Source organism: Chironomus tepperi, unplaced genomic scaffold, assembly GCF_022539635.2.
Source record: "Chironomus tepperi strain 1889 unplaced genomic scaffold, CSIRO-AGI_Ctep_v1 contig_217, whole genome shotgun sequence".
Taxonomy (NCBI): domain Eukaryota; kingdom Metazoa; phylum Arthropoda; class Insecta; order Diptera; family Chironomidae; genus Chironomus; species Chironomus tepperi.
Window position 1 is genome coordinate 776,881 of NW_027226339.1, and position 21,851 is coordinate 798,731.

At 34.0% G+C, this 21,851-nt stretch overlaps 1 protein-coding gene across 1 annotated transcript in view; it reads left to right on the plus strand.

The window, feature by feature from the left end:
• Positions 1–21,851, plus strand: part of LOC139090187 (protein eva-1-like) — a 157,895-nt gene that overhangs the window by 52,712 nt on the left and 83,332 nt on the right. Inside the window, exon 2 of the mRNA XM_070639922.1 lies at positions 1,922–2,169. Within this exon, the coding sequence (XP_070496023.1) occupies positions 1,922–2,169 (248 nt within the window). The remainder of the gene's footprint in view (positions 1–1,921; positions 2,170–21,851) is intronic.

Below are 21,851 nucleotides of genomic sequence, written 5' to 3' on the forward strand. Positions count from 1 at the left end.
GATCAAGGGCTGATTGAGTTGATGTTTTGAGAGCTTAAATCAGTGGTGAACAACCTGCTATTTTTCGCGGTACACTTTGGTGGTAAGTCTCGACCGAAATCGCATAATGCATACGTATCATGGCATTTCCTAAATTTTTTGATGGCATTCAAATGCGCCGCGGCACACAGGTTGTCCATCACTGACTTGAATTGCCACAAAATCAGTTATTTTAGCACTAAAGTGTATGAATCAACTAAAAAGTCATGAAATATGCTCATGAATATCAGAGCTTGAATTCGACACATTTGAAGTCCAGAGCTGTGGACTTTGAAACACCTGCCAACTCTGATGAAGTCAATATCAAGTGGAGGCGACTCCACTAAAAAGTCTGAGGTGGGCATAGCAACAAAATAGAGTCCTTAATTGAGTTTGGGCTTTAGACGTGTCCAGAGTTCCATTGATAAAGTCAATATGACTAGACTCGACTCGACTTCGAGCTCTGATGAATATAGAAACAAAATTAAGCATGATCAATTGAGTTCAACTCATCATGAACTCAAGAAAAATCATAAATTCGAGCGCAATGACTCAGATCATGGCTTTAATGTCTTTAAGCTTACATTTTTCCATTTGAAAAGTCATCAGGCATTTTCTCAGAACAACGAAAATGGCGGAAAAATGTGTTCCAGGAAAACTCCTTCGTGCAGCATTTCATCTTAACCAAACGTGCACATTCATTCCTGGCTTATCATATGCCACATATACCTAAATTTAACTCAAAAAAGTAATCAAATCTCCTGTGTTTATTCTCAAAAATAATCCACATCCGATTTTTATTCCTCGAAAAAAGAAGTAACAAACTTTTACTGCTTTACATCCTTCTCCAAAAATCATTTCTTGTTTGAATATGATTTAGGATCGAGAAATATAATTTTTGACATCATACTTTACCTCTTTTCTTTCTCTTACTTAAAAACTTCCTTTTTCCTTCCCTTGCTCTGCTTCTCATTTTTTGACGAGGGTCAGACTCACTCCGCACGTACAATGAGAACAAAGGAAGAGAAAAAAGGACAAGAAAGGAACTTTGAAACATTTTTGTTGGATGATTGATGTTATTATGTTTACGTTTTTTCACAAAAGTTTTGTGTTGAGGCACTGGCACTGAAAGGGATATCTGATCGGAAATTGAAATAAAAGTTTTTGCTTTAAAATCATTCAATCACTTCCTTTGATTGGCGTTAAAATTGGTGCCTTATTGGTGATGTTGATGGTGTGAATCAATTATTGGATGTTGGAAGTTATGGAAGTGCCTAATTATGGCTGTCAAATCTTATTTTTGATATTTTTGATCAAAGTTGGCATTGAAAAATTCAAAATAAAAATTTGCAAATTTGGAAAAAATTGAAAATTAAAAAAAAATTGAAAATTTAAAAAAAATTCAAAATTTAAAAAAAATTCAAAATTTAAAAAAAATTGAAAATTTAAAAAAAATTGAAAATTTAAAAAAAATTGAAAATTTAAAAAAAATTGAAAATTTAAAAAAAATTGAAAATTTGAAAAAAAATTGAAAATTTTGGTGAAATTGATCAAATTTGGAAAAAATTGAAAATTTGGAAAAAATTGAAAATTTGGAAAAAATTCGAAAATTTGGAAAAATTTAAAAATTTGGAAAAATTTAAAAATTTGAAAAAATTGAAAATTTGGAAAAAATTGAAAATTTGGAAAAAATTGAAAATTTGGAAAAATTTGAAAATTTGGAAAAAATTCAAAATTTGGAAAAATTTCAAAATTAATCAAAAAAATTCTGCAATCTTCACAAAAGTTCATCCTTAAATCCTCTCCCAAAACTCCAAATCCTGTCATTAGTGAACCATAAATCAACAAAAGCCACTTCACATTATTCAAAACTAAAAAAATCCCCTTTTTTCTCTCATTTCAGCATTACTGTCCGGAACATTACGAACATATCAGCGCGCAGGCTGTGATCATGAATATTTGCAATTAAGTTGCCCACGCGGTACCACAATTTCCATAGAATTCGTACAATATGGTAAATATGGCATCAATGGTGCTGGATTATGTCCTGATACCACAGAAAATACACAAAGTGATGCGAATGTTATTACATCTGGAACGGAAATTGAAATAAAAGCAGCAGAAAAGTGCATGTGGCCTCAGGCATTACAGGTGAGTCGATTGAAAAACGATTTTTTAAAAATTTTATTACTCGACGTGGGGAATTTGAAAATGAGTGATTCTTGGAAAGATGTATTAATTGTATAACAAGTCGATGTTGATGGACATTTCATATCTGGATGTCGAAATGGCAACGAGAAATGGTGCTTTATATGAAATTTGAATGAGTTTTGCGTCACAATTATGGATAAAAACAGCATCATCAGACGGAATGAGCTGAATTTTGGCATATGAACCAAAACTTCCAGGTGTCATTACGAAGTACTCTTAAGGATAGGGGATTAAGATTGGGTTATGGAGGGGTGATGGTGTAAATAGTCAATTTTTGGGTGAAAGACCCAAAGATCAGATTGAGAACTTGAAGATTGTGTGACACACAGAAACTTTTGTGACCTTGCGAGTATCCACCCGGAAGTTCAAAAATCTTGCCTGCTTCTCCAAGTCAACAACTCATTATCAAGTCAAATTTCAATACTATTCATAAATTTGCTACGATTTTAAATCTAAAACAATTTAAAAGCAATTTAAACTCCCAAACATCCTCAGACAATCCACAATACACAATACACGTGGCAGTAAACATTAGTTCTTCGTATTCTCCTAAAAACACAAAAGCTCTTAATATTATTAAAATATGAACTTCAATTTCAAAATAATTAAATTAATTTATTCATATAAATCAACAAACAAACAACTTTGTGTATTATTATTGTACATACAATGAACAACAATGTCTTGTGTATTTAGTTACTCATTTTACATTCTCATATGTTATTGCCTTTCATATTGTTATTGCATATCCTGCCTGGGAGCAAAAAATGCAAAGTTTAGACATCAAAATTTTAAGACGAATTTTGTGGATTTAATTTCTATTGTTGATGCTTGCTTGAACTATCTACCTTTGACTGTTGACAAAGTTGCATAAATTGTCAAATATTTTTTATTTTATTATGTGTTATACATAAATTGAACTATAAACTTTTATCTTGTAACTTTGCATAGAGCATAAGTTTAAATGATACTAATTTGTCAAATCAAAAACTCTTCAGGCAAAAAGCTCAAAATCTTAAAACCTTAAAATAATATTGACTTTCTATACTTATTCAAATTGAAACTTAAGTTTTTTTCATAAAATTATTAATTGGTATCCTAATACATCTTCAATTTTAAATCCTAGAGCTCGAAGTCGTCTCGAATTTAACCCTAACATAGGTCGGCCATCTGCTGTATTTTAACCGGAACGCTGATGTACTTTTCACTCTTGCTGCTGTGTCCCGACAAAGCCTCAAAATGTCCCGATTTTTTTTTCAAATGTGTCCCGATTTTTTGCGAAAATCCTCTGGCCACCCTACCCTAACAGCATCTTCTCGAGAGCTCGCTCACCTTAAATATTTAAAGGAGATAAACATTCTCAAGAGCGTTGCTTTTAGCTTACTCTACTTTTGAGGGCAAGTTTTTTGCTTGCTGTGGTAGTATGTAATCGAGTTGACTTTGTTACGTAATCCAAGTCAAGTTCTGAACTAAATCTCTTTACCTCATTTTAAATGCGGTTTCAGATTTCCGTTTTGTGACTTAAATTTCCTGTACTATGGTGCAGGATAGCATAAACACTTAAAAACTCAACTTTAATTGTTCAAAGCAATTTATTGTTTCATTGTTTCCGGGTGTGGTGTCTGATGCAGTAGAATGGAAACTGAGGTCAGAACACGAGTCATTCACAGAGCTTGACGTCGATTCGGTTTTTGTATGTCAAAATTGAATTAATACGAATCGACTTCATACAATATTCCATTCGATTTCGAGCTCTGGTCATTTATATAGCTAATCTGTCAGTTTGAGAGTAATGTTCACAACAAGTCAGCTATCTCCATAAAATCCTATCTTTTGTGAGAATTTTGGTTCAACTCCCAGCAGAGAGCCAATCTTTCAATCAATTATATTGAGTGTTTTGCTTTGATTTCCACAGCAATATTTAAAACATTGAAGCAATGTTCAAACATTGTTCAATATTTCCACCTAAAAACAATCATTCAACTTCATCTTTTCATCACTTTATTTCCATCAAACATTACTCATAAGTCTCAATCTACAAATTAAGATATTCTCTATGACAACAGCTCATAAGTGAACCCCAAATTCACCCACCTGAGTGAAACGCAATTTAATCAAAAATCCTCCAAAAAATTAACAGTAAAACCTTAATGAAGTGCTTTCATTACATTCGAAAGAATAAACATTACGCAAACAAGCACGTAAACAATTCTTAGAGCTGTAAAAATTTACTACGTCAGACAATTTTGCATCAATATGTTTTATTCCTATTGCTATGCGGTATGTTAAATTTACATGCATGAGAAAATTATTTAAAGCTCGCGAATATGAAGGGAGGAGGAGGCAGTGACGAGGAAAAGAGAGCATCTGATGACAAATGAGCAAATTGAAAACCATAAATTTTCATTAAATTGATTAACAACAATGTGGAAATTATGCGACATTTATTTATGTTTTTTTATGGATGTGGATATGTGTGATGCGATAACATTTATAAGGGGAATGTTTTACTCGACTTTATGCTGGCTTATGATTTTTTATGAGTCGGTTTTGATTTTTTTACCATAAAAAAGGCGTTTCCGTGAAAAGAAGGTTAAATGTCGGAAAGATTTAAAGAGATTTAGAAGTTTTATGGAAAATTTAAGATTCGTACCCAAAAAAACTTGGTCATGCTGTTTGGCATAAATTACATGAACCCTAACTTACCCTCATTCTGAAATGCATCAAAAAAAGTCATCAAATAAATCAGACATAAAAATTTATCAATTTTGTCTTGCCCCAAAAATATTTATGCTTGATACTTTAACTCGTGCCTCATTGTTGCTGTTTCTTTTATTATTATCATATCATTTTTTATATATTTTTATTTGACATAAATGTATGACCCCGGCATGATGGGGATAATCGTCTCATATTTTTGGACATGCCCAAAAATCAAAATTCATTGCTATTGTTATCATCATTGTCTCACTCCTTTTTTTCATATAAATTGTCACTAAAATTGATCTGAAAACAATAAAAAAAGAGAGGCGACTAGGGATGTTCAACTATCGAGCATCTTTATTACAATGTGCCACATTTCACATGGGATGAATTTGATGTTGGTGATAAAAAATATTATTTTTTTTGGTCATAGCCACAAATGTCCCGGAGGAACAATTTTTACTTTATATGACACACTTTTATCCCACAAAAAATAAATGTGTCACAATTTGAATGTCGATCATTTGTCTATTCATCTGACTGCCTGTCATCAATTTTTTATTGTATATTCAAATTTATTTCCTGGTGAACAAATCAATCATGAGAAACTATGTTTTTGGGTTGGCTGACAAATGAGACTTTTGGGGATGACATCTGAGTCCTTTTATGTGATTTCTTGATTTTTGGGAGCTTTAAATTTATGGGAATGTTGAATCGATAGTTGAATATTGAATTATATTGTGGATTTAGGTATTTTGAAGATGTATTCTTGTGTCTGGATTCTTATGCTATATTCTTATGCTATTGGAGGGTGACTTGATGTTGAAGGAAACAGGAATTTTGCTGGGAAAATTTGGTTGCGTAGCAGATTAGTATTTGGTGCTCTATAATAGTGTTCCTTTGAGATTGGAAGGAGCGAGTTGACCCACAAACCCATACTCCCTAAGTACGCTCCTGTTTAGTATATCACGAAGTATAGTTTTGGAAGCACTGCTCAATAGGAACTTACTTATGTTTAAAATGTCATTAATGAAGTTGTTAGTAATCTAAACTTTGAATTTTGAAACTTTATTCCATCCCGTTCAAAATGACCTTACATTGCTGGCCTTACAGATCAATTGTGATCCATGGCCTAATTCAGATGGGGCTATAATGGCTCATAATTTGTGCAATCTACGGCATTTTACAATGTCAACCTCTCTATATAGCTAATAGATCCCTGTTTTGTTCCTCCTTACAACATTCAACTCATCAAGCACATCAAACTACAATCAATGCGCTTTCAAACTTAAAAGCCATCAACAGAACCTCCCATCAAAAATTTCTCATAAACTTCCTCTTTTCATATTTATTTTTTTGATATATAAATATTTGTGTCCATAAATACATGTGGATGTGGTCAATACAATGGCTTGAAATAAATTGAACAATTGCCATATTTTGTGGCTGTAAAGCTACTTCAACTATCCAATACACCACTCATAAACCCAACAAGAATAAATAATATATCGACGATCTAAAAATGCCACAATTTTCAAATCCGCATTCATGCTGGCTACAATAAAATAAAGTACATTGCTTCCGTCTTTTGCTGCTTGATGCTGCAATAATTGTTTATTGTTGCATAACAGATTGAAACCATTTCAGCACTACCACCCACTAAATTTTCATGTAAAACATGCTTACTGCTTTTCCTCATTCAAACCATATTGAGTTCAATTATTTCTCATGCCAGATGTGCAATCTACTCAGTTATCGCAATATTTTTTTCATTTAGCAAGTCAATCTCAACATTTTTTTTTTGTGCTGTATGCAATCATAAAAACTGGACAGTCTGAATAATGATGAGAAGACGACTAGAAATAAAAATAAATGAACAGAAAAGTGCTGACTTTGATCATTGAATTGACAAATTTTTTTCTATCTGACATTCTATGATTATCATTGTTATTCCACTATCCTGACATCTACTTTTGAGATGGATATAAATTATGGTCATCAAGTCTCATATTTTATATGCTTGTGTCTTATGAGTCTTTTATTAAAGAGTTGGCTTGTGGATGTGATAACTTGGCTTTCCTTTTAATGCAGAGATAAATTTTAATCAGTTGTATGAAACTAATGAAGTGTTTCTTGATTAATGAGTATAAAATGCATCATTCCTAATATAAATTAATATTACATCTAGTTGATAATATGATGTAAGGTAAATGAGCATTTATGAGCTTAATGGAAATGAAGTAGTTTGGGATGTAATTGTGTTTTAATGATTATTACACATTAGGGAAGATTCAGAATTTAGAAATCGTAAGCAATAGCGTTATTTGAATACTCAGGGGATGATTCCCGAGTGAGGCCTCCATCCCGAAATTTTTGTGATTGTGCTCCTAGCCTTCGATCGCATCATGAAGATCTCCTTCAAACGCTGAATTATTTCTGGCTGATTCTTTATTTTATTATCTTTCCAAAGCAAGTATCTTTGAATCAATCATGAGGTCGTCTTTGACGATCATTGTCAAGCAATTTAGAACCATTTTTGAACTGTTTTTCTAACAAATTCCAGAAAAATTCGTTTCAAATTCCAATTTACTCTAGCAAGTAAAAAGCGTGCTCTCAAAGATAGAACTTTTTGAGAGTAACGCTCATGAGCATGCTTAACGGGTATATTTCCATAAAGCAAGCTCTCGAGAGCATGCTTATTGCCTGTTATGAAGCGATTTAATGTGTTGCGTATTTTTACTGCTGACTTAGTATGTAAAATGCTAAAAAGTTTGAAAACTCCTGAAATACATGAGTCAATGAGAAGCACTATCAAAAGTTTTTATATAATTAGAATCCTAGGTAACATTCTAACGTCATTGAAACAATGATATCAAAGTCTATCAAAGTCTGAATGTGTAAATGTCCTTGTATGACCAACTCCTATTACTAAATTCTAGGAAACAAAACCTTTTGTGATAATGACACATGAATCTAAACTATTTATTAACTTACATAAAATCACATTGTTTCCTGTCCATAGAAAATCACATTGGAAAATTCATGTAACCTGACAATATATAACAAAACTTTCATAATTAAGCTTGATAGCTGGAAATTTTATATTTTTAAAGCTTCAACTCAAAAAAAGCTTTATGTTAACCATCAAAACATGCCACAATTTATTCCTGATATGACCGCTGGGGGAAATCATCCATCCAAAAAAAGTTTAAATAGTTCCAACATTCACAGCATATTCAAGCTTTTATTTTTTAATTCAGTAAATGAACAGAAATTGTCTACTAGACAGCTTAAAAGCAGTGAAATGTCAAAATACATTCAATTGCAAGCATATTCAATGGAACTAACCAACTGTGACAACACGAACAGTTTTTTTTTCCGATTCCCTAATTTTTTGGCAAGCTTTTGCTCTTTGTGCTCTATAAATTTGTTGTCGCACTAAAAAGCTCATAATTTAATAAGTTTATATGTTATGAATTTGGATTTAGTATTTTGTTAGAATTTGGGAGTTTAGGGGAGGAATCAGGGGGTAGGGGTGTACTTTGCTACTACTTATTGCAACCATGTTCTTATGTGGAGCTTAGGTTACAACAGAAGGCTTTCCATCTGACTCTGTTGCTGGTTTTGTCACCTAGTTTGTACAAATTCTGGGTAGAGATGTAGCTAGAACCAGTTTTTAAAGAGCAGTTTTCTAATTTTAAAATAACGTGTCATTTAGGGGGTATGAGGTGTAATTTTGCTACAAAGCTTAACGTGGGAGGGAGGGGGTCTAAAATGTTATTTCTACCGTTACTTAATTTTCTAACATTCTCATAAAGGGAAGAACCATAAAGGGATGGATCTCATAAAACGAATGAAGGACATTAACCCACTGACATTTTCCTACTGGTACATTAAACCACTGACGTTTCTCACTGGTATATACGCCCACTATTACATTAGTCCACTGGTACATGTACGATTGGGAAAATGTCAGTGAGCTAATGAACAGTGTGCAAATGTACAGTGGTGTTTTATCGATAACCTCTTAAAATCCCTTTCTGGCTACGCTTTAGTCAGAAGATCCGTAATGGTAAAAATACTCCAAGGAAGTAGCAAGAGCTTTTATGAGGGGGACGGTCTTGATTATTTAGTATGGATTGCAAGCATTTAGGGAAGCCACTGAGATTTTTTTTTCGAAAACTCCTTAAAATTTGGAAATAAATTCGCAAAATTGAGTCATGAAGATTTTGGTAAACATCCCTCTTTGATGCCTCCACCCCTAAATACCCCACTAATCTCTTCATAAAAAATTCAAAAATATAGAAATTTTTCAACAAAAAAATCACAATCCCTAACCTACAAACATTCAACTCATTCCTACATAGCAATAAAAACAAATTTGTAAATAGGCACAGATAACAGCGGTGAACCATAAAGAATTAGCAATTAATAGATATAAAAAAAAGTGATGATTAATCATCACTAAAATGTAGAATAGTAAAAAAAGACATAGCAATTTGTTAAAATGAAGGCACAATGAGTGCACACACAAAAAAAAAGAAGGAAGTTTATCTCATTTTTATTTTTTATTGCTGTCGACAATTCTTCAAGCCTTTTAAGGTCATAAATTGTTTTTTTTTTTGTTCATTTCACTTTAATCAACATCAGCATCATGTTGTGCAGGCTTCTGCCTTTTTTTATTTCTATTTTATGAACACTATGCCGCATTTATATTGTTGAACCAAAAAAAATGAGAAAATATTGCTGCTGGTTAAGATTCTTTTATTGTATGATTGATTGGAACCGACAAGAATTTTTCATTTTCAAGATTTACAATAAAAATTTCAGTGGCTTCAAGGACGATTGACGATAAAAACAAAATTTTTATATTTGTTCGCGAAAATTGAAGCTGTAAAATACTTTTTTTGTTGACATTTTGAGTTTTTATTTACTTTTAGTGACAAGAATGCGGAGGAAATGATAATTAACTTACAATGTTATTGGAAGTGAATCTCAAAAATATTTACTACTGGCAATAAAAGTCGCAGATTGAGTTCTGAAAAAGTTGGAAATAAATCAAGAGATGAATTTTTATGGGAATATTTGTGATCTTTTATTGAGATCTGAAGTATGTCTGCATTATCTTTTGTTGGATGTAAGATTAGATGGAAATCGATGATAGTTACTTACTAACTTTCTTGGGGAAGGCGCACGAGGACCCATTGCCGTATTTAGAGCTCGTTAAAAACTGGGCGTGTCTTAAGATAATTTCTGATTAGCAGTACTTATGCATCGTTGCTCAGTCAGTAAGGAGTCGATAATAGTTAAATATTAATCCTGAAAGACAGATAAGGCTGCATTTAGTTAGGGCTTATGTCCACTTAAAAATTTCGTATTTTATATCAAGTTATTGTAGGTTTACTAATTGTAGCCTGTTGCACTCGGGAAAACTTTGCATTATACTGCACATTCCTTACCATTTTGTCTAAAATTTCCTTAAATCGTAGGTTTCAAACTGGTAAATTTCGAGTTCCTATTCCAAATTTGAGCCAAATTTCTTCCTGTCAGTGTGACAACATTACTTTTTGCGTTAAAATTGACCATAACACCAGTGTTTATCACTTTTACGATTTACCGGTGAGATGGTGGCCTGGTGGAACCTAGCGATTACATTGTGCTCTAAGATTTGTGAGACACATGGCGTAGAAAAGCCAGAAAGCTAGGACTAAAACTGACATAATTATTCATTCAACAATCCAAATTTGATGAAATCCAAACCCACATTCCAATCACGCTCAGACATTTTTTTGATTTTCATTTTCTCCTCCGTATGCCTTCAGGGATTGTAGACAACCACACAAATACGTTTGGTATCTTAATCTTTGACGCATTATCCTACACATTGTATGCATAGATTTGCAAGATAATTTAATTTTATTTAAAATTCAAAATTTTGTTTCTTTTCTGGGAAGACACGCGGCGTAGAAAAGACTGACAATCCGGCTTCCGGCCAGTGCTATTCTGGGCACATGTCTAATCGATGATATTCGGAATTAAGCTATAATCAAGTTGGTCTGAAGTCAGAATTTTGGTCCTTTTGCAAGACTTAAGCTTCTTTCTACTAAAAAAATTGCGAAAATTGTGAAATTTGTACGATTTTCAGATGCATCCGCAGATAGATCTGAGCCTTTATACCACATGGTTTTCGGGTTTCTTTGAAAAATAAAAAAGACATAATTATAGACCATGACATACAAACTTGAAAAATGAAGAAAAAATTCTCAGTAAAATAAGCAATAAAATTAACCCAGATATCCTTTTTCAAGTTTAATTGACCTTAATATATTTTCCATTAAATTTACCCCAACATACTTAATTTGTACCGAAAATAAAACTTTTTCATAAAATATAAAGCCTTTAATCCATTTCCATTCAATTCAAAACTGTCCAGAAAGCCCAAAGCTGCTTACAGCCTAAAAGCTTCGTCTCTTGTGCTGATATCATTGTCATTAGTATTTTCATTTATTGCAGGCACAGCATATCCTGTTATCATGTCTCTCCTCATTGTCAAAACAGAGAAAAAGAAGTAAATACGCAAAAATAGGGAACAATGCCAAAAATAAGAGATTTTTGAGCGATAAAATTTTATGATTCTTTTTGAGTTCTGATGATGTTCATCTTGACATTATCAATTTTGGCTCTGAATTTTATTTAATGTCTTTTTGCTATTGAAAATTATTCTCTGTTTTATATTCCTCAAAAAAAGATGAATACACATTAAATAATGGGGAAAAATCCCTTTTAATCTGACAGTATATTCTCCATAAAAGGAGGGAAGTTCCATTCATCGCAATGTCAAGTGTATGGGTTTTTGTGTCTGCTGGATGGGAAAAATAAAATTGTATCGTAAATATTTAAGCCTATTTAAAAACAAGAACCAAAAGTCAATGTTGTCAAGATGGAGAATGATAGTCAAATTAGAAAACAATAAGACTAGAGTTGAGTTGGCATTTGACTTTTTTTGAGGAATATGGCACGAGGGGTGTGAGATTGTTCGGGGCCATGAGGTTCTAGCAGAGTTGCAAAACAGGTGCCTGCTTTTTCCTACAAAACCATACAAACTATCAAGTATTTGTACAGTTTTCGCATGTCACGGGCACCTGTTTTGCAACTCTGGGTTTCAGTATTACTTCCTTACTTATTTCGCTGGCCTTATATGGCAGCTGTGATCCATATCCTCAGCTGATGTCTTAAACTGGCTCTATTGCTAACTGTCATTTGCCAATACCAAGTTCTACACTGTCTCTATTAACAGCCTTAACTCAAACTTTAATAATGCAGTAGCTGGAAATTATAATTCGAACTTGCAATACTATCAATGTCGTTCTCACACAAGCATAACTAAGAATTAACGGAATATGCTTGCTTTATGGAAAGGACTAGACAAAACTGATAATCAGAAGCTTAGCTCAAAATTGTTTGAAAAGAGTTTTTATGGAACATAAAATTTTTCTATAAGGATTTATGTCTTAAAACTTATGTATTTGCTTAACTTGTAGTAGAAATCAATAGCAAATCCATGGTTTACCCCGACTGCCAATCTCCGATACCAAATCCTTACTTACTTAGATGGCCGTCCAGATCAATTGTGATCCAGGGCCTCCCTCAGAAGTCGCATAAAGCTGGTTGCAGCTAAAGACCGGATCCTCTACATTGTGCTTCTTAACAGTGTGATTCAATACAATACTTCTTATTAGTTCTTTACATGAAATTTAGATAAAACCTTCTTACTTACAATTCTAACATCAAATTTCCTTCTAAATTGCAATTCAAATTGCTAAAAGCCCAAATTCTCAAAAAAGCATACCCACCACAGCAGGACCCAAAAAAAAATCTCCAAAAAGCATCCAAACAAATCCAAAACAAATTCCGCTCTACAAAACAAAAAAGACAGAAACAAATTTTAATTGCTAAGTAGATCAGAAATTGAATTTTTCCACTCGACTTGACTAAATCACTTAAGGAGACAGCATAGAAGGCAGTAACAGCTTATAAGTAGTAATACAATGAACAATAGACGATATATATTGTATTTATGTATTTATCCAATTTTCCACCCTCGTTGAATATCATTTTATTGTGCTGTATATCGTTACGCATTATTACCATTGCTCCATGTCTTCCTTCTTTTTTTTTGTGTGTGCTTGCCTGCGAGAGAAGGATGTGCTTAGCTAGAAGAGAAAAAAAATTTTTATAAATCATATTAAAGTGGGATTTTCAGCATAATAAGCGGAATAATTGAATGTTTTTTGAATAATTTTATTCCACAGTCATTCCTCATATGCTGCTCGTATGTGTATGAAAAATGAAACTTTTTACTATCTGTGGCTGTTCTTATTGTTTCCATCAACATTAAAGCTGTTATACGCAACATATAATTAAATTTAATTTTCAATTATACCCGCTTTAGAGACTCCAACTTTTGCAAAACTTTAATTGAAAAAATTTTCTTCTTCCTTACCTCCGTCATTGCACAGCATGATAAGACATGAGTTATATGAGAAAACCCCTGAAGAGCTTCATCCATATTAAAGATCATATCATCTCCCTAGTGGCCTTTCTAACTGCTTTTTTTTTTTATTTGGCAAATGCTGAGTGGCACTTATAATATTGCATGAATATTTCATACATGAATACACAATGAACAAAAGTTCATGATATGGATGAATTAATTTGACAATATAATTACTGTCAGCATGTCAAAGTCAAGTGTCATTGCAATTCATTGGCTTTTTTTGCGTGCTCAGATTTTTTTGATCGATAATCTTAAAGGATGAGGGGTGATTTAATGAATAATGGATGAGATGGACATGTTTGGAAGAAATGTCGTTAAGATGATTGCGGTTCTTTGTTTGTTGTTGCTTTGATTTTTTAAAAGCTGTTATAATTGACTTTTATTGGAAAATATGAAGGAATTTATGAATGTTTCATGTAATTTGTATGGAAAGTGGTTGGAAAATTACTGTGAGAACCTTGAGTTCTTCTTGCGACGATCCGCATTTTTACCCATAAATTGAGTCAAAATCAGCTGTCGTGGTACCTCATTTGGTCAAGGCAACTTTGCGTCATGTAGCTGATACGGCAATGTAGCAGTGACCTAGCAAACACGTTGTGCTGTTCAGGAGCTACAAAAAAGGGTCTATGGTGTCATGTCAAGCTAGAATCTGAGATGTTGCGATATATTCAGTCGAATTTGCCAATTTAAGAGATAGCACAAATCTGGAAATCGATCAAAAATTTGATCCCAAGCTGGTGTGACTCTTACTTAAGGCCAAATTCAGTACAAATCTAACACCATGTCAGAGTCACGTCGACCTTGTGTCGGATTTTAGATCAATTAACCGACTTGGACTATTCAAATTTGTATCAACGGAAATTGAGTGCCATATCGACCAGAAATTGAGAGATATCCCATTATAAGCATGCAGGTTCGATTCTTACTAGATTTTGATGTGCAATGCTAATGGTTATCATAGGACTGCAAGTATAGCCTTGCATAAATAGCTCCAAAAACTTGAATATTTGAGATTTTCCTCACTATTTGGAGGACGATAAGAGTTCCATATCTGCATCCGATGGGCTTGTGTACAAGCATTTTTAAATGTTATTTAAACTAGTGTATCGGGTAGAAACCCAATGCGGATATATTCACACCGTTACATAAAAAGTCTCGCGGGTAGGCCAAGCTTCGCTTGGCACATGTTTGAGGGATCAAGCTCCAGCGGGTAGACCAAGCTTCGATTGGCAAATGTTTGAGGGATCAAGCTCCAGCGGGTAGGCCAAGCTTCGCTTGGCAAATGTTTGAGGGATCAAGCTCCAGCGGGTAGGCCAAGCTTCGCTTGGCAAATGTTTGAGGGATCAGGCTCCAGCGGGTAGGCCAAGCTTCGCTTGGCAAATGTTTGAGGGATCAGGCTCCAGCGGGTAGGCCAAGCTTCGCTTGGCAAATGTTTGAGGGATCAAGCTCCAGCGGGTAGCCAAGCTTCGCTTGGCAAATGTTTGAGGGATCAAGCTCCAGCGGGTAGGCCAAGCTTCGCTTGGCAAATGTTTGATACTTTTCATACAATGTTAAATGTTTCAAAAAATCATAATAACCATTGATTTTGAATTTTTGTATGAAAAAAGTTTTTTGCTTTTTTAGAAGCAACGGCTGTTCCTGCCATGCCCAAAATCTAATCAGTTCTTCCTTGGTATAACACCGATCAAATGCAAAAAACCAGAAGTTTCTACGATGTCGCGTTTTTGAGTTATCGTGTACATTAACTTGCTTGTTTACAGAAAGCGAATTTTTCGATTTTCTCAGCAATGCCTCAACCAATTTCAAATCTGTTTTTTGATTATGGTGAGGAATTCCAGGCACAAACTTTTTGCCATAGAACATAACCTGCCATTGTGCTTAGTTTTGCTGAAAAATCCAAAAAACTGGTTTTTCAATCTGAACAAATTCAATACATTCACACGTGAAAACGGTGTGAATATAAAAATGTATATTCTTAAATGACCATCAAGCTCAACAATTCATCTCAATGAAAGGATAACTGCACAGACAGCCATTAAATTAATAAAACATTGAGTCTTTAAGAGAATATTCATAACACAATAAAGCTAATCTCTTTAAAGGCATTTGATGTTTGAATAATTGGATTCCATTTAATACTACAGCATCAAAAGAGGTTTTTAATTAGTTTCACCATCAATAAGAATTTATCTACCTTTTCCTAACAACAAAATCTACAGATTTTATTAAAGCATGAGATATAAATCCATTTAGACGAAGCAGAAAAAAGCCAATAATTAACAAAGGTTCAAGTTTCCATCAGAACCAATCTAAAAATAATGATTGATGGTAACCTTGGGTCGATGGGGTTAATAAGTTGTTTTCAATTAATCAATATTTCATATTTCTTTTGGAAAGTAATGTTTGGTAAATATTTTGGCAAGTGTTTAAGCTATTGTAAATGGCCTTTGGGTAATTGGAAATTACTTCTCTAAGAAATTTGCGGAAGTAATCTTAAAATCATGAATTGTTTTGATAAAGAGTTTTGGTTGTTTTGTTTGTGTTCTGGAAAGGAAAATTCAAAATTTTCATGCCGATCCGGAAGAGATTATTAAAGTTTTCAGCTATGTCTGTGAAAAATTACCAAAATTCTCGGAAATATTCACAGGATTCATCAATGTTTATTTACAAAAGTTAAACCTCATATGTGACGTAAGCTCCGTAACGCCACAACTTGTACAAACAGCTTCCATCGTACAAACTTTTTCCACGAATTTCTTACAAAAGCTTACTCACATTTTTGATTCATAAATGGATGTGAATAGAATGTTGTAGGAATGAAATATTGAATCTATAATGTTAGGAAAACATTAAATCTTTTCGCCTCAATGCATCTACACAAATCATTTAAAATCCTACATTCAACATTTTATGCTATAAAATTTTACTCCGATTATCGATCACTGCCAACAGCAAAATGCTGTTTTCTCGTACTCCGGAAGCTTTAAAACCCAAAAATACAGTCAGCTTTAAGATTGCCCCATAATTCCATTACAGTTTTGCTTGATGTTTCTCCTCTTCCATCACTTCTTGTTCTTGCTTTTCGTCAATTTATAAATTTCTCATTCTCCTTCCCCATCTATCCACTTACACATACAATCTTAAAGACTCTTAAACAACAGATAAAATTAATTCAACATCATAGCATCAGTGGCAGTAGAAATGGAAGCCATCAGTAGCATCAGTAAGTAGTAGACGAAAAATAACATTGTGAATGACATGGCTGAGGATTGTGATGGGAGATGGGATGATGTACAATTGATACTACTGGGATTTGAGCGCTTATTTTGGAGACTTTGTGGAGCTAATTGGGCTGCGGCTGGTTCGATGATGTGGGTTGATACTTTTGAAGCTTTGTTGTTGAGGCTGATGGCATGAAATTGGACTGATGGAGCTAAGGAGTGTCGAAATTATTAATGTTCCGTGACAGCACAGCTTGCTTACTAGGACACAGCACATATGATTAGATGCACGCGATGTTGCCCTGACAGCGACTTGTCGGCGGATTTCTGACCATTTTACAGCATAATATATAGTTTGTCGCACTGTGCCACTCGGGTTTTGACCGTTATTCTTCAAATTTGAATATCTAAAGTCCGTTATTTTTCAAATCTAATTTTTCTGTTATTTTTTTTACCAAATTTCCTTAAAAACATCCCCAAAAATCATGAACTTAATCAAAAATTCTTAAAGACAATCCCAGAAAATTTCCCAAGGTCAATCCCACCACCCAATCCGCTTTAACATAGCTTCATTCCAAGAACTGCAGCATGAAGGCTTTATGCGAATAAGAACAAGGATTGAGTAGAAGTGAAAATGTTAGAAGCTATAAAAAGTTATATGATGAGCATTTAGAAGTGAAGCTGAAATAATTTTTCAAAGGCAGAGAGAAAAAATGAAACTTTATAAGCACATATGAAGCACATAACCATCTATGAGGATGTCTTAGGAACATTTATATTCTATATCTTAGAAAGTGTATTAATAAAAGTATTATGAAAGCAGGCATATAAGCAAAAATTGCGTATATGTAGGAATAGGGGTGGTAACTTTTGTGACGCGGCACACTATGTTGTATACCCAAAATGTATGGAAATGCCATGAACAGGATGTTGTTTACGGTTTCGGTCGATGTCTACCACCAAGATGTACCGCGTCACACAGGTTGCTCACCTCTGTCCTATACTATACGTAGTAAAGTATACCCAAAATGTATGGAAACGCAATGAACAGGATGTTGTGTGCGGTTTCGGTCAAGGCTCACAACCAACGTGAGCCACGTCACAAAGGTTGCCCACCCCTGTCCTATACTATATAAGAAATATTGTTGATTATATCACCACTTCACCATTGATATCGTCAGACATAAGAAGGAGGCATACGACACAGTAAAGGAGAACAGAAAAAAAATTGAAACACATGTATCATGGTTCACTTAATTTATTTCCATTTTTCAGGGTTCATGCAGTAAATTCTTATTATGAAAAGAAAATATACGACAGAACGGGATGCGATGACAAAAACAAAATAAAAGTTCGAGACTAAAAAAAAGTCGGCAAGCGGAATGAGAAATGGGAAATCACACACACATTGCTTACTTTTTAACAAAAAAGAGACACAAAATATATTCAAAAACATCAAACTTGACAAGAATAAAGATGATGCTGATGATGATGATGAGAGATGGAACAAAAAAAAGAATTTCCATCACATTTCATTACCTTGAGGGGTCTTGTTCCACTTTTCTTTTTTGACACACTTTAAGAGAATAAATTTTTCGGTCGAACGCACTTGATATCATATCTCTTTTCGGGTGTCGCTTTAAATTTGTTTACTGATACTCGATTGTCTTCGATTTTTAAGGAAGGAGAGATTGATGACTAAAGGGACTCTTATGGGAGGTAGACATGGATGATTTTGGCTATACATGGTTTGAAAAATTACAGCTCAATTTTATAGCAAAAATGGCACTATCCATGTTCGGAACTTTACTATTACTAACCCTAACAGAACAAGATACTGCTTTTGGGTACCGTACCCTAATATGAAAGCATATTCTCAATGAGCATCTTATGGTACCAATGAGCTCACTAGGTGCATGGAATGAGCATGCTCACTAGGTTCCGTAAAATGCTTATTGATCGTATGCTTAGAGAAGTGTTGTCTTTCTGTGCCATGGAGGCATGCTCTTAGTCTATTAGAGTAGGTTCCAAAGAAAAATTACATTTTCCAGATTAGGACTCGAACTAATGCCTCTCTCGATTAAATGTCAAGTGCCCTTACCTAATGAGCTACCTTGAGTTGACCGAGTGCTGGTAGAGAATCTGACACAACTCTTAGTTAGTCGTTCTTCTCTACATAGTGCTCACTATGCAGATCTTGTCATTATATTGGACTTAGACACAAAGTTTAACAGTTCTTCTGAATAGTACCATCTCTGTATGTTTTCCATCGTCTGTCCTTAGTGACCTACTTCACTGTCTAACAGTTCAATTATGATCCATGTCCTCCATCTGCTATATTACAAGTAAACCTAGATTACGGTCACTTTGCAAGTCAATTCTAACCTCAAAAATTCCACAAAATAATCCTAAATACCCATTTACAAGCTCTAAAATGCGCTTATAGTCAATAAATTCCACAAAACCCCCGGTAATTCCACTTAAAGCCTCTCTAAAAATACTCAACATATATTACTCATTTCCCTTCATCCGCAGCAAGCAGCCTACCTTGTACTCGTCTCCTCTCTCAATCATTCTTCGTCATTTTTCTTCCACTTCTTCTTCTTCTTCTTCACTTCCTTTTTTTTCATTCAACGTTTTACAATTCCGTATTTGTGTAAAATTTCGCTTTCATTCGCGTTATGTCCTTGAAGATGGGCGAAGGCATTAACAACATCTTAATTTATTTTTTTCTCAGCTTTTGACATTGAAGATTTTTTTTCTGTTCCAAGAACATGTCTATGATGTCCGTATTTAATTACGAGCTTTACTAATGAAATTCGACAAGATGTTGGGATTAAATGAATCGTGAGGCGAGCGACTCTTGTTCCTCAAGTGCTAATCCAAAAGTATTTTGTTTGTATGACTCATCATCACGCGCCCATATCCACCAAAAATTTCTGAGATATTGTCGTACGACACATATAAATTTTATTTAAAGACAGGAAAAAGGAGAAAAGACAAATACAAGATGAGGAGGATGAAGGCAGGAAGATACTTGTGAAAGAAAAATATTATGCAAAAATATGTGAACGAAATGAAATATTTCCATTTTTTGTTATTTTTAAACAAAAAGTGGCACAAAATGTGAAATTACATTAGAAGAGATTTTTTTTTGCTGCTGCTTCCCGTGCTGCCTTTTTTCATCTTCTTTTTATGTTTGTGCCTTCAAGCAAATACAAACAAATGTGAATGGAATGGATGAGCACATGCAGGTATGCTGATGACAAAAATAAATGATATCCAAAATGAATTGGATGCGTGTGGAGGATGGAGATATGTGCATTCATGAAGAGTATAATTCTTGAACATGAGCTTCATTCTTATTTTTGTGGAAAAAAAAGTATTTTAATGGATATTCGGGTATATGAGATACCTAAAAATAACATTACGTATGACTCAACAAACATTGTTACTTAATTTATGTCCCGAAGAGCAAGATGAGGATAATTTGAGTCGTTAGGACCACTTCACGTCGTGCCGTCAACATAAAGAGCTCTGACAGGCAAAGAGACCGCTTTTGGTACCGCAGAGGAATTTTTGTATCATGAAAGCATCCTAATTGCCTGTCAGGACACCATTGTGTCTTGTCGTCAACACAACGAACCCTAACCGTCAAAGAGACTGCTTTTAGGTGCTGATGCGGTATTTTAGTACCATAAAAGCATGTCCTTTGCCTATTAAGAGAGGTAGCAGTGCCCTGTGACGACTCCAGTATACCGCTCGGATCCATAAAGCCCCTTTTGCACAATGAAGTGAATCCTCCTTCACTTCCTGTGAAATATTTTTTGATCTCCTGAATGAATTCAACAATCAAAGGGACTAACATCAATATTAATTCTCAGTATAATCTAATATTAGATTCCCTTTACTAAGGCATTCTACAAAGGCTTTCATCTAAGCTTCAATTGAAAATTCTCTTACCAAATGTGAATTGATATGCGAAAAAGTCAAAACAATTTCGAGGAAAAAGTGATGTTGCTCGGTTGCAATGGTGTAGCTTTATTATAAGGAAATTGCTAAGGACAAAGCTTAGAAACAATCTAGTGCAGCTTCAATGTTCTGACGATGTTCAGAAGGTATCAATTACAGAGATTTACAGCATCGTGTTATTTTGGGTCATTTACTCATAATAGAGGAAGCAAAAGACTTAAAATCCGGATCTAGATTGTCGTGAATTTGGGCTGGAGCTGGATTTCATCGAATCTGAGCTTTAAGCAGATTCACACAGGTCTACACCTGATTTTCAGGGTTGACTACGTTATATGCTTTCCGGAAAGGTTTTAGAAGCATATACAACTTTGTGGACGAGTATGACAAGAATTCAAATGATTTATTCAAGGATGTGGAACTGATCAAAGTCATCAAAAATTAAATAATTGGGGTTGATTAATTCCTTAACCTTGAACTTCCTCCCAAACTCTTTGAAGAGAATATCCGGACAGCAATTAAATATTGAAATCAATCTCAACCTACACACAAAGTTCATTCATCCAGAAAGCTATTGTTGTGTCTTAATTTATAAATTTCTTTGTTCAGTCAGTTTATGTTCCCAAGCACACCTCCGGAATCGATCTAATTAAATCTCAATTACCTTTCAATTAAAAGAAAGCATCTCATCGAAATCTTCATTGTGAGCAGCTGTAATGCTGAAATTTTCGAATGTGATTATCACAAACTAATTAATTTCTAAGTATACTGTAGTCATGCTGATAAAATTGTATACATTAATTTGAAATTCTAAAGAAAATTAAAGTCATGACCAGTTACAGCACAAGACAATGGCTTGGATTATAAAATGGCTTTTGGCAATTGAAGATTACTCGTTCAGGTTTAATCCTAATTGCATTGACTTTACAATCTACAAAATCCACTTCCACATTTTATCCTTCTCCTTCTCGTATCACTTTTTAGCAATGCTATATTTGTCACTATGTAAACTCAACTTGATTTAGTGCTGTTACAGCCCACAAATAAAAAACATTGACACAGTTTTAGTGATTTTCTTCTCTTTTCTGAATGTGTCCCTTTCCAATTGAGTGATTCTGGGGAATTTTGTCGTAATTGCATAGTCAACTTAAAGTTGTTATAACTCTTAAACT